The 14,371-nt window shown below is 45.9% G+C and overlaps 1 protein-coding gene across 2 annotated transcripts in view; it reads right to left on the bottom strand.

Annotated features, from left to right (window-relative positions):
• Nucleotides 1–201: 201 nt before the first annotated feature.
• Nucleotides 202–14,371, bottom strand: part of LOC112117835 (arachidonate 5-lipoxygenase-activating protein) — a 29,612-nt gene continuing 15,442 nt past the window's right edge. Inside the window, exons 1-5 of one of the 2 annotated variants that reach the window (XM_024215916.1) lie at nucleotides 10,349–10,427; nucleotides 5,466–5,565; nucleotides 4,363–4,433; nucleotides 3,066–3,147; nucleotides 202–1,080 (exon numbers count right to left, since the gene is read on the bottom strand). In XM_024215916.1, coding sequence (XP_024071684.1) covers nucleotides 918–1,080; nucleotides 3,066–3,147; nucleotides 4,363–4,433; nucleotides 5,466–5,565; nucleotides 10,349–10,418 — 486 coding nt within the window. In that variant the 5' untranslated portion in view covers nucleotides 10,419–10,427 and the 3' untranslated portion in view covers nucleotides 202–917. Of the gene's footprint in view, nucleotides 1,081–3,065; nucleotides 3,148–4,362; nucleotides 4,434–5,465; nucleotides 5,566–10,348; nucleotides 10,428–14,371 lie in introns of those variants that run through there. The other variant, XM_024215915.1, reaches the window with a different exon arrangement.

Below are 14,371 nucleotides of genomic sequence, written 5' to 3'. Positions count from 1 at the left end.
AGCTATGAACACAATCTAAAGAATGCATATTTAACAACTCCTGCCCTTCACTTCCCTGGGAGTTTTGCCATCGATGGATCAAGCACTAAATGAAGATGACATGACAAACCACTTTCATCTTTTTAGATTGCTTTATTAAAAACAAAAACAAAATAATCTCAGAGATAATGGAGTCTCATTTACACTAACACCCCTGTAAACTCCTCTGGCAATTTACCCTGCTCTGGCAATATACAGAGGCTTTCATGTAAATGAGATTCAGGTCCAAACTGCAGTCATGCACTACTAGGGGTTTGGTTCCCATTGACTGCAATGAACATTGTATATATGTAAGGATTGCGGGATTGAGCTCTGGGTTTTCATGGCAACTGAAGATGAATGAAATTCGGCCAAAACATTTTTTGGCTGAAAAATGAAGATTCTGTGACACCAAAACATTTTGCGAATTCATGTCAATTTCCCCAAATTTTTTGTGTAAAAACCACCCAAAATTCCAAAAAGTTGATGAGTTTTGTTTCAACCGTTTTGAAATGAAACGGTTGATTTTTCTATTCAAAATGACCTTTCATTTTGAGATTGCTTTCAATTTTTTATATTTAAACCATTGAAAAGGTGCTTAAAATCAGAATGGAATGTTTTGTTCAACCTGAAATGGTTTTTTGGTTGTTTCATTTTTTTTTAAACCTTTTTAATCTGAAGAATTAATTGGAAGTTATTACCCTTCCTAGGGCACACTGACTGGTCACAATAAATCATTTTACTGTAGGAAAAGGGTTAAATCAAACCACAAAGCCCATAGAGCCTTAGATTTACAGCAGTCTAAAAGGGTTTGTAGGTTCATTTCTTAAACAGTTGAATTATAGCTGCTTCTGGATATTGATCTGTAAAGCACACTGAACCGCTAATGCTGCAAAGAATTAAGGAATGAGTAGCAGTGGGGAGATGGTGTTGGTTACAGTTTTTATATACACTTCAAAGTCACTTCCAAAAATGAGGACAAGATAATAGTTGAGGATCCCAGCAACAGACATAAGGAACAGGAATGATATGATGCGTTTTCCAAATATGTAACCAGGAGTGCTGGGGGGAAAGAGAGAGAGAAAAGTAATATACCAAGATTTGTCACCTTGCTTGAAAAGTGCTCAACCTCTATAACTGTCATTCAAACCACTTAAAATAGACCTCAGGAGCTCAGATCCATGGGCCAAATTCCTCATTGACTTGTACCCTTTCAACCCCTTTAATTTCAGCAGAGATGCACAGGTGTAAATCAAGGCGGGCCCCCAGTGCTGAATTCATGCTTCTTCATAATAACAAGTGCTCCATTTAAGAGACACGTGTCTTAGCCATTAAATATGATCATGTCTGATCATATTTAAAACCTAATTCAATAACCTTGTATTTTAATGGTATGTAAAATTTATGGGGGTCAATTTTGTACACCTGGATATTACTCACATTAACCTTAATAGGAGCTGTGTAGACATCAATGGCAGAATGGACCCCTATTCTTTCACTTTGCAAATGGAGAGAGAGAGAATCACAGAGACATACATTGAATTATCACTGTGAGCAGGAGCCTTTCCCCCACCTGCTCTGCAAACACAGTCCACAACGTGTGCCAAGTCCAAACTCCCCTGTTCCCAGAATTTTGTTTTAGTAACAAAGAAAAGAATAGTAAGATGATAGAAAAATCAGCTCCCTTACTCCACTCCGGCATCTTAGGGCTCTGCCAAGCCCAAGTGCTGCTCTGTGAATTCTTCTGCTCCAATATGTACTTGAGTATCTTTTTTTTTTTTAACTTTAAGTATGTGAGATAATCCAGTAAACAAACCTCTGCTTTCTTTAAACTACCAGTGGAATCACTCTGTCAATGCAGGTGCGTAAAATGAATTGGAGATAGTGATGGGAAAGTGGACCCTGTACTTTGTTTTATTTATTCCTTTAGTTGTAAACTCTGGGCACTTATACACAATTGATCAAAAATGCAATAACCTACCGATCCAGCCTGGCTCCAGAATAGACGGACATGACCTGAAGGTTAGCAAATTCAGGCTATTTTAGCACAAGGACAGGGGTATGTGTTCCAGAGGCAAGAACCCCACATGGAAAATGTTTTGAAACAGCCCTTTTAAACCAGGGACCCATTAGCTCTAGTAACTCTACCAAGTGCAACACAGGGAGAGAGAGGTGAATTCTCAGTTAGGCAGGTTCCAGGCCATTTAGGGTTTCATAGATCAAAACACCACCAGGCCTGACTACAGAGTTCTAGGGTGCTCCTAGCATGAAACATCGCTTAAGAAGCAGGCAAACATATTCGGCTCCATCTTAAATCATTCAAAATAGGCTTATCCCTGGTCTTGTCTGGGTTGAGCCTCAGCCATTTTGCCCTCATCTAAGCCCAGTCTCAACCAGACACTGGGTAAGACATTGAAACACACCAGCTGGGGTAGGCAGAAATAGGGCTTATCTTCACTGCAACGCTAACTCAAGTGATAGCTCGAGTGTTGCTTCTAACTACTCCCATCCACACACACAAACCCTTAATTTGAGTGCAGCAATGTTTTTAACTTGAGTTGGCTGGCCTGCCAGGGGGTAGAGTGTAAAGCTGGAGTTAGCACAACTCATCTGCTGCTAACACAACTACTCTGCAGTGTGGATGCAGGCCGCTTGAGTGCTGCTAGTCCTCCAATGCCTTCCCACAATTACCCCTGTGTGCCCAGAAAGGACAGACAAGTTCTCCCATAATACACTGTGAAAGAATTCATAGAGTGTCTCATCTTACTACAGCGCTAAGAACCATGGGATGGGCCCCCAGAAGTCTTAGTGTCATAAATGAGTGAATGTAGTGCCAGTGTGGACACAGCAACTCCAGTGTTATTTCACAATGTGGCCGCTATCACTTGAGCTAAACTAACTTGAGAGGAGTAACTCAAGTGTAGATAACTCAAGTTAACTCTGCAGTGAAAATGTACCCATATACATATTGAAGGGTGACAAGATGCCCTACCCATGAAAACGTTAATCACCCAAAACACTTGTAAAGCGCTCCAGGGAATTCTTACCTTTGTGTCCTCTCTCCCAGATAGCCAACAAAGTACTTTTGCCTCACAAACAAGTATATCAATCCAGCAAAAGCAGCAGCAGCTGAAAGGAAGATAAAGCAACACATATTACAAGCTACCATCCAAGTCTCCCATGTAGGCCTCATTATCCATAGAGGTCCGTATTGCTGTTCATGCTGGATGGGAAAACTGGGGAAAGCCTGTATTCTGAGAAGCAGGACGAGCGGTGGGATCCAGAAATTGAAGAAAATAAATTATGTGGAGAATTGCACGATATTTCCCGCCACCTTTGCAGAAAACATTGTGGGCCAAATTCTGTCCTCAGTTATACCTTAAAGTCAATAGGAGTGCTCCAGCAAAGCATGAGGACCAGTGCTGGGCCCACATGCAGGGCCATGCTCTGCTCTTCAATGAGCGCTGCACTGCATGCGCCCAAGAGCACAATCTGGCATATGTTCTGGTTTCCCCAGAAGCCCTGAGTACAGGGCAGCAGGTCACTGCACTACCCCAGCAGCAGGCCAGGCACCGTACTGTGGTCCGAAATTCAGTTTTCAGCACAAAAAGGGTTTTCTTTGTGTTTTAACGCTGGCTTTTCCCAGGCCAGCAGGCCAAGCCCCTACTTGAGCCCAGCCAAGAGTCTTCTGTCACCCAGAAACAATGACTTACCCTGGGGTTCAGCAAGGCACTCAAGTGTGTGCCTGACTTTAAGCATATGAATACTCCCATGGAATTTAATGGGACTGCTACTCACATGCTTAAAGTTAGAAATGAAGGCTAGTCTAGAAGGCAGCAATGAGCAATGCAGCTTTCGCAAACACCCCTACACGCTGGGCACCATTTCCCAGCAGCAGTCTGACAGCAGTAATCTCCTCTGGCAGTGTCCTTCCAATCTGCCACCAGTGGTGGATTATAGGAGGTTGAATGGATTGGCTACTTTGGGCCCTGTGCTCTGAAAGGGGTCTCCCAAAATAACCACGCTTCCATTAGGAACCCTCACTGCCTCGTCCACCCCACAGCTGGGAACTGGTGCCCCGGGTTCCTGACCAATCTGAGCATGTTTAACCATGAGCCATCCCTGTCTGTAATGTAACTCACAGAAGAGTGAGCAGCGAATACATTAGCAACTCGAGGCTGCAGGCCTTGCCTCTCTGCAATCTGGCAGAGTAACCTCAATCTGTCCCTTGCTGAAGCGTGGGGAGGAGGGGTCAGGTCACGAGCCTTTTTAAGAGACAATATTAAACTGAACCTCAGAAGACACACAAATTATATATATAGAGAGAGTTGAAGTACGTGTTACCTTGGCTACAAAGCAGCCCAGCACACCAAAGCACAACAAGAAACGTCGGGTATGCATCTCTGCAGTTTTGGCTAGGAAGGAATTAAAAAGGGGGAGTTAAAAACATACTGAGAACAGGAAAAATATCCTTCTGCCTTGAAAACACAGTTACCATCTTACATATGGAGCATCTGGAGATTTACCTCCCTGTTACCTCAGGACAACGAGGAGTGGCATCCATCCACCACGTCAGAAATAGACAGCAGTGCAAAATGGATGGCGTGTGTGAAATCCATCTCCTGAACTGCCGCGGTTAATCATGTCTCATATATTAAATGCCTGATGCACTGTATCAGCTTGGGCAACTCTTGTAGCCCCGGTCCATATTAATCAAATTATTGACAGTCAAAACTCAATAATAAGGCAAAAGAGAGGATGGGAATCACAGCAAAGACGAGGCTCTTGTAAAATCTGCCTGTAGTTTTTTCTATAGCTTACTAAAAAGGAATTATTTATGGCACTTTGTTCATAAGGGAATGTCGCTGTAGAGGGAAATATTCCTTTATAGGGCCTGGGATACACACCCATGCAGGGGAGTATATTTATGTATTGTAAAGTACAGAGCACGTTGCCAGTGCTTAAATAAATAATTATTTAATTTTCTTTTCTTTCTGGGGTGGGAGTGAAATTCCCCTTTTCAAAGACAATCACAAGTGACCGCAAGAACAAAGCAGCCTGGTCTAGTGGTTAGAGCACTGGTCAGGGGCTTGAGAGACCAGAATTCTATTCCCAACTCTGCCACTGACCTCCTGTTGGTCAGTTCACCTCTCTGTACCTCTATCTTGCCTGTTTAGACTGTAGACTCTCTGTGGCAGGGACTTTCTTACTATGTGCTTGTGCAATACCTACTACGATAGATTCCTGATCTTGCTTGGCGCCCCGAGGCACAATTATAAAATAAATAATAATGATAATAAAGTACGAGGGCCTGAGCCGACATCAGTGAGGCCTTTCCATTGACTTCAGTGGACTTTGGATCAGGCCACAAGCGAAGGCAAAGATTAAACTCAACAGCGAAGGTCTTGCTTTCTTCCCTGCCCCTCCTGTGTGGTTTGCATACTCACTTGGCAGTGAAGACACGCTCAAAGGCCGAAGATCCAGCCCGCTGGAAAGTCTTGCCGTTATAGTTCTTGCTTTCATGCTCCACTTTGGTTGCAAAAAAGGCTGTTAAAGAAAGGCAGGGTTTGTTTTGAGGGTTAAACTGGACACGTTGTGCATGCTCAGTATAACGGGCTGCGTTCTTCACTCGACAGCCCTGTATCCCTCTTGGCACCAGAAGGGTGTGCTGGTGTAAACAGAAGCAGAATTTGGGCCAACACAGTCTCATCTAGGTTTAACCAAGCACTTTAGTTCACAGATGTGACATGTAGTCCCTTCTGAAGTGCCTACATGTTTTTCTGGGGGGCCTCACTTCTGAGCCCAGTGCTCACAAAGGAAAAAGTTTATTTGCTATCTTGTCTCCACATCACACAGCTCCATATCCAAACTGGGGGAACATGCCTCAAACCCTTCCCTGAGTTACCTTTCACATTCCTGACATGTTGTGTTAAGCCCAACTGTCACCCCTCATTGGAAGAGACATCAGATTTTACTGAGCTCTGAGAATCCGTCCTCTCCCTGGTGATATGGAGGGTGTTTTGCCCTTTATCTCATTGGCTTCCATATGGGATTACTGGTCACAGCACCATCTCAAGGCTGGATTAACAACACAGCGGATTTGGGCTGGTTTTGCTAGGGCAGGCACCTGCAGATGAAACGGCCATAACTGATGGAGTGAAGATCAAAGCTTAGCTATATCACAGTGACCATTGTGTGGTAGATTCCCATTTCCATTCATTTGGGTGGAAACAGGGGTCTGGGTGGCAGCTACCCTCAGCTTTTACTTAGCCCTTAATTGGGAAACTTCCACTTAAAATCAGTGAGAGTTCCTCTGAGTCAGGGGTGAAGAAAAGCTGAGAAGGAACCTGAGGATTTGGCTGTTAGGTATCAGTGATCTGTGTTGTACATCTATGGTACAGAGATCTCAAACACACACCCCTGAATTGTTTTGGGCTTGTGTTGGATCTCAAAGGACCTCTACCATGAACCCTTGCAAAAAAGTGGAACAGATTTTTCTTTTGCACATCCTCACCTGTCCCACCCTTATAATTTTGCTAATTTATAAATGGACACAGATTTAAATTTACTACTAGACACTAGAGTCACATCTAGCCTGCTTTCCATGAGGATCAAAGACCCAACTGGTTTTTAAACACTGACGCTTGTATATCCTGGGAGGGCCATCCACTACCACACTTTGACCTGAGTCATAAGAGTAGTTCAGCAATGACAAATGGATGTAGTGTTATGCCAAAAAGGTGCTGCTGGCCTGCCATCAGGAGTCTTGTATGGAATCACAGACTTCTGAAAATAAATGGTTGTGCTAAAGCACTTCCCTTTGTGCCCAACAGTAGGTGCATCTGAAATCCTGGAGTAGTGCACAACAGCTGGACACAAAGCAGGGAGCTAGGTCCATGTGGCCAAGGGGAGGGTGTGGTGCTAATGGGGGTTCCCAGGTCAGAATGAAGTGATGCTGGCTGGAAAGATGAAACACTTGGCCCAGACATTGTCTCCATTGAAGGCATGCAGCTCCTATTCACGAAAGTGGTGTGAAGCCTCTGGGTCCTGGCCAACTCCTTGCTAAGTGTGGACAACCAGGTAGCATCAGTTGCCAAGAATACTTTCTTTCACCTCCCAGGTTCCTGGGAAACTTCACCACTTCCTCGTGAACCTGGCCACAATGATCTGTGCATTTGTCATCTCCAGGCTGGATTTCTGTAACTCACTGTACATGAAGTTGAATATGAAGACAATATATAGGCTCCAGCTGATGCCAAATGTGGCTGCCCCCCTGCATGGCTCAGGCCACTGTAAGAACATCAGGCCTGTGCCCACATTTGTCCACTGGTTCCCAGTTAGCTTCCAATGACAGTTTAAGGCTGTGGTCCCAATTTTCCAAGCAATTAATGGATCAAGCCCCAGACACATCAAAGAATTAATTTCAATCTTGAACCACTGTGACTGATGCACCCTTCTGGGACAGTGCAGATCTCAAAGCCCAGGATGAAGCATGGGAGAGCTGGGGACAAAGCTCTCTCTGTTGTGGGGATTCATCTATGAAACACTTACAGAGGTGATCAGATGAATCCAGAGTCTGACCATCTTTAGGAAATACTGCAAAACCTCTCTCTTTGAGACAGCCTTTCCACCTCAAGTGACACTCACAATACAAATACCCTTAACAACCCATTAAACCCTCTCCCTCTCCTCCCCAAAAAGTCCCACCCCAGCCTATCCCAATTAAAATTCTGACCCCGTAAAGGCAGAAATGCCAGAGAGACTCCATTGAAGTCCACTCGGGACTTCATTATTGATATAAATTTTACATGGAAGGTGTTCAGATGCTGTGGCGATGAGTGGCAGTATAGATAGCTAGATACAGTTGCCATATGACCTTGTTAAGAAGCAGAGGCAGAGAGACTGCCTCTGCCTGGGCACAGCGCTGGCTGGAGTAGCTGGCTTGGGATTTCTGGAACAGCCTGTGTAATGGATGTTTCTACTGCTGTTCAGTGAAACAGGACTTTGGGTATATTTCTGTGTGAAACTGATTTCTCATCCAAATGGAACCACCCAAACATGCCTAAGAACTTTGCTGAACTGGAACATTAACATAACTTCTCCCATGTGTGTTGCTTGTTTTTTAATCTCATATTCCTATAAGCTATTTTTTACTCCATTTATCATCACTTTCATTATGGGGCTAACACCATAGATAAAAGACTTTGGGGGAGGAGGAAGGTATACAAGTCTGCCCTTACACTGCCCTTGATTGGTGGCAGAGAGCCGCAACAGAACACAGAGACGGGACCATTGTGAGTTACACACAAGGGTCAAGTGCAGTGTGTTGCATGCCCTGAGTGTGTGCTAATAACATCTGAACACGTTCCAAGGAATCCCATTTTCCTTTGGGTGACCTCGTAGGTAAATATGGGGTAGTGCTGGTTCCGGGTATGAAATGCAAATTCAGCTCACTTTACCACTTTTATGATTATGCATTTATTTTTATACACACACACACACACAAACGCACACACACACACATGGGTTACACACCTTGGTTCTTGCTACGTCTCCTTTGTGCCACTTCGTGGAGCAAAGAAGATATAGGGGAAGACTCACCTGTAGAGATCTACTGCACATCCCCACACCATATAGCTGTACTGGGGTGTGCCAAGGTGTGACCATAGCACCCCTCAGGCAGTTCAAATTTGCACCAGGAGCCAAATTAAACCTTGCTGCCCCCAGAAGCAGGGGAGGGGAAAGATGGCTTTCAAACCACATTTCCCCTTCCCGCCCCCCAACTTGTCTTACCTGGATCCTGTGCCAAGCATAGTTCTTGCCAGACCCAAGGGTTTGGATCAATAATCTGATGGTCAGGTTTCAATGCAATATAAAATGTGCATGGAGTGGAACAAGAAAAGACAAGTTTCCTGGATGGATTAAGTAAAGGAATTGTATTGGAAATATAGGTCTTTGGATTATGTCTCCCCAAACTCCTCTGGTAAAATAACTGGAAACATACCTGGGCACATCTATTAATGGATGTGCCTTGATTACCAGGGGCCGAATTCTGCCATGAAAGGTGAATGCACAACACAATTGATGATGGTTATTTACTTGCCAGTGCTGTACAAAACAGAGTAAGGCACAGTCCCTGCTCCAAGATCATCATCTCAAAGCCTGTTCCTGCAAACGCGTAGTGCCTTCATCCGAAGGCAGAATTTGGGTATAAACCACAAACACATTGCTTTTGTGAGAGATAAGAGCTCTCTGTCAGACTGCTCAGCTGCATTTTCACTCTGAATGGTGTAGCTCTGCTTGTGCTGCACCCACCCCCGCTGCCAAACTAAGTAGCCCAAGAATGATCTACCCCTACATGAATTCAGTTCCTAAAACTGCACGTGGTGCCTGATCCAAAGCCCATTGAGCACCAGGGTCATCTTCCTACTGACGTCAGAGGGCTTTGGATGAGGCCCATAATGAGGAGGTCAGGTATCCATGTCTCAGGTTGCCATCTCACAATTCTCCTGGAACTTGGGGCAACATAAATGAAATCATTTTTTTTTAAAAAGTCACCCATCTGTGTGTCTCCTGTGTCAAGTTTTAGGGGATTGAATATGTATAAGACATGAGTGCCAAGTAAAAAGTTTGCAGAAGAAAAACATTTAGTTTGCCTAAGGAACCTTAAAAGAAACTGAGCTAAAGAGATAGCATAAGATAAGATCTGAAATATCAAATTCCTCTGATGAAGGATGTTTATAACTTTCTCAGCCATGAAGGGGTTAAAACTAGCAAACTGAAAGACTGAAGAATGAGTTTCAGGAAAGTAGGATAACTAGTTAACCTGAAAAAGTAACCAGGCCAGAATCTTTGCTGGTATAATTCAGTACAGTACCCTTGATCATACTCATTTACACCCGCTGAGGATCTGATCCATGTTTCATGTCAGTCGCTCAACTTCCCAACCTCTTTCACATCCAAAACCAGGTCTCTGCTCTTGGACATTTTTACAGAGGTGCAGATAGTGGCTGCTAATACTGACATATATTTAATAACCTTACTATAGTAAATCAAAGATCAGTATCATATCACCGCTAATATAGCCAGCCACTAGTACAAAAAACCTGTATGCTAAAAGGGGAAGGGGATCAAAGAAGTTCTGAAACCAAGCTTCCTCATATATGCACACACACATATATACACACAGAGCCATATACAACAGGAGAAAAACGTATTAAAAATAGGTCAATTTACATTTCATATTCAATGCACAATAGATACTAGGAATTCTCTACCCTCTTTCTCAGCTTCCTCTTTCCCCCTAAAATAAATGGTTATCTTTTCTTACCATTTTGGAGAACACTGATAAGGCTGACTATTGCTAGGAGGACAATGCTCCCCAGCACTTCATGGTCCATTTTGGCAGCAGGCTTGTCAGAGTGGACTCTGTAGCCTTTTCAGCAGCGCAGCCCCAGAAAGCACAAGAAGAGGAAGTGACAATCTATCTTATCTTGCATCATGAAATCTTTCTGATGGCTTCACAGCACGACACCACAGCCCCTCTTATTTAGAAATATATCAGTGCAGCATGGCTGCAGTCCATATCTCACAAGCTCTTTGGCTGCCTTTTCCTCCATGTGTGGATTAAATTTATCTACAGATATTGCCCATAGCAACCTAAGGCAATTTGTCCATGATCCATGAGGATAAATACTGTAGAGAGACATCTCCTCTTTCAAAAAGTGGGGTAGTCACGATACCTAAGGTCATCTGTTTGATTAGCTGTGACAATTCTAGGAAATCCAGTCAAAAGCAAATGGAGCTCTGGGCTGCAAGAAAGCAGCTGAGGTTGCCATGTCAGTGTCTGCAGGCATCCCAGTACTATAAGAGATATTAGGAGAAAAAGTGCATCATTGAACAGTCAGACCCAGTCATTACTTCATTTTCCCTTATACCCACCTGTACATATTGGGGCAGTTACCCCGCTCCTGAGAGAAAAGGCTAGGCTGATTGGGGAAGCAGCCACAGCTGGGGCCATGCCCCAATCAGGCCACAGCTGGCCCTATAAAAGGGCTGTGAGCGAGGGGCTTAGTTAGTCTCTCTTTAGGTGTGGAAAGAGAAAGACCTGGCTGCCTGGGAGAAAAGGGTACCTGAACTGCAGCAGTGCTGGGGAATATGGCAAGGGAGCTGGGGAGCTCCAGCCTGGTAAACCCCTGGGCTGCAGGCCTAAAGAAAGGTACTGGAGTTAGGCAGAGGCAGCTGGTCCAAACCCCCTTTTCCAGTGATGAGTGGTTTACAGACTCCTGTCTTCTCCAGTGAGCTGGGGCTAGGTGATGACTGGCAGTAGCCACTGAGGCAAGGTGGGGATAGGAGGGGAGACCTAGAGTGGGGGTACTGTAGGGGCAGAACCCTGAGGTAAAGGGCACTGGGGTCTCGGTGGGACATGGAGCCTGAGGCAGGTGAGCCACTGGCCTGCAGAAGGCACTCTGGGCTGAAGTTGAGCTAATTCCCAGGATCACCAGCAGGAGGTGCTGTGCCAGTGAGTCTCTCTCTGCAACATCACCTCACCATCCTTGAATACAAATCCAGCAGTGGTGTTATGCATCTCATCACTCCAGGGACCTTAATGGGAATAACCTATAGACCTCAGAGTCATAAAGCTAGAGCAGGGTGGATTTTTTTCCATCCACGTGCCCAACCAGAAAGGAGGCAGGTGTGGTAAGCACAGGTGTAAGAAAGGAACTATAGTGTTCTCAGAAAGAGATTCTTGGCAACTAAAGTGTCAGAAGAAACAATCTGAACAATAGACACTTAAGCAATTATGCAATAGAGTCAGATATTCTGTGTCACTGTATAAAGCAGGGGAGGGCAAACTTTTTGTCTGAGGGCCACATCTGGGTGGGGAAATTGTATGCAGGGCCATGAATGTAGGGCTGGGGCAGGGAGTGTGGGGTGTAGGAGGGGTTGTGGTGTGCAGGAAGGGGCTCAGGGCAGGGGGTTGGGGTGTACGAGAGGGCTCAGGGCAGCGGGTTGGGTTGCAGGAGAGGGTGCAGAGTGTGGCAGGGAGTTGGGGTGCAGGAGGGGTTTAGGGTGCAGGCTCCCGCCCAGCACCGCTGACCTGGAGTGGCTCCAGGGTGGCAGTGGCATGCAGCGGGGCTAAGATAGGCTCCCTGCCTGCCCTGGCCCTGCGCTGCTCCTGGAAGCAGCACATCCCTGCGGCCCCTGGGGGAGAGGGGGCAGAGGGCTCTGCATGCTGCCCTCCTCTGCGGGTACCTCTCCCGAATCTCCCATTGGCTGTGGTTCCCCATTCCCGGCCAATGGGAGCTGCAGGGGGCAGCGCCTGGAGGCGAGGGCAGTGCACAGAGCCCTCTGTGTGCCCCCCCATGGGCTGCAGAGACGTGGCGCTGCTTCCAGCAGTGGTGCAGGGCCTGCAGCGCCACGGGGATGGCAATCCTGCTGGCCAGATCCAAAGCCCTGACAGGCCGGATCCGGCCCATGGGCCGTAGTTTGCCTAACCCTGATATAAAGCAAAAGTCATGTTTTTGGTTTGTACTGGCAGCCTCCTTGCATGAAGAGAACCCCATAACTGAAGTAAAAGGTAATGGGTGACACTCAATCTTTTAAGAGTGAGTAAAAAGAGAGAAGATGTAGATCAATGCCATAAACATGATGGCTGTGCCCAGAAACACCCAGTTATTGTTCGAACCTGATCCTGCAGCCATTACTGTATAAACAGCCTCTGAAAAGCTTCTTTTAGCCTCTGTCAGATTACTTTGACTCCTTCTCCTAAAGTGTTAGCCTAGAAAGGCTGATGTGATCTGACAGACACTGTCTGTAATGATTCTGATACCTTCAAATTAACAGACCTATTCTCATGGGAAACAATTTCTTAAAAATGTTCACCCATGTAGGGATTTAACACTAATGCAGACATGACTTTTAATGGATTTATGCCAGGGATAAATCTTGCCCTGTCTTTCTATATATATTCTTATATGATCCTCCTCACCATAGGAATCATAAGATCTGAATGGCCAAAGCCATGTTGGGACTAGCTAGCTATGCCTTTCTGGTGATGGCACAGCTGTGAACCAGCTCCCAGTGGAAGCATAGCTCAGGGCTGGTCTATACTACACAGTTAGTTCGACATACGGCCGCTTATGTCAACCTAACTATGTCAGTGTCTATACTACAGTCTTCCTCCCAGTGATGTAAGTGCCCTACTACACCGGCATTATAACTCCACCTCTACCAGAGGCATGAACTTATGCCGGTGTAGTTAGGGCAACACAATGTCTATGCAGACAGAGTCCCTTAAATGGGCTTTCTTGTCCATTTCATGGCAGGAGCTGTGAAATGGACAAGAAAGCCCTTGCTCCCCTGAAGAGCTGGGTGGCTGGACCCTGCTCCCAGCTGGGAGCCAAGGTGAGAAGCAAGGGCGGATTTGGACCCCTGGGGTGAGAAGCCTGAGTGGCCCCCTGCCTGTTCCCTGCCAGGAGCTGGGCAGCCTTGTCAATTTCATGACTAGGGGAGTGGGCAGGGAGAGGCCGAGAATCCAGGGTGGCTGGACCCTACACCTCAGTGGCGAGGAGCCCTGGGCAGCTTCCCCAAGCGCCGGGTGGGAAAGGGGGGGTGGGCAAGAAGCCCAAGGGCAGCCAGGCTCCTGGCAGGAGCTGAGACTGGGCTCTCAGCTCCCAACGCTGCTGCTGAGGACACGCACCACTGACCCAAGGAGCGTAGGGTGGACATGCGCTACCACAGTAATTACTGCTGTGTCTGTAAGTCAACCTAATATAGGTTGACTTAGGTTTGTAGTGTAGACATGCCCTCAGATACTTTTGCTCTACTCTGACTGTAGAATTATAGGATCCAAAGACTAGCTAGGTGTTTTTATCCAGACTAGTTACTCAAATGCAAAGTATGAACAGGCACTTCAATAGCCTCCCTCATACAAAACACCACGGAGAGCCTCAGAATGGTCAGGTATGCAAATGATCAGCTCTGCTGTGGTTTTTGCAGCCAGAGCTATGGTAGAGAAGGAAGAGTTGTACAGTACCCGCCCTGAGGCAGTCACACCACTTCTGTGAACAGTGTTTTTGCACCTCTTTATAGAGGTTCAGCATGGGGACGATTGATGTTGTCATCCCAGTTTTCCATGACAACAGCCCCATTAACTGTCCTGCACAGTAGGGCACCCAGAATGTTCACTGATCCCTGGCTTGTGTGAGTACCTTTGGAAATCAGACCCATTATCTGCAGTGAGCTGGTGCTATCAGGGCCGGCTCCAGGGTTTTGGCCGCCCCAAGCAGCCCAAACAAACAAACAAACAAAAAAAGCCGCGATCGCGATCTAAAAAAAGCCGTGATCGCGA

The sequence above is a fragment of the Terrapene carolina genome, unplaced genomic scaffold, assembly GCF_002925995.2.
Source record: "Terrapene carolina triunguis isolate 2854851 unplaced genomic scaffold, T_m_triunguis-2.0 Scaffold139, whole genome shotgun sequence".
Classification (NCBI taxonomy): Eukaryota; Metazoa; Chordata; order Testudines; family Emydidae; genus Terrapene; species Terrapene triunguis.
The sequence above is the reverse complement of the archived record's forward strand: the minus strand, read 5'-3'. Positions and strand labels throughout refer to the sequence as shown.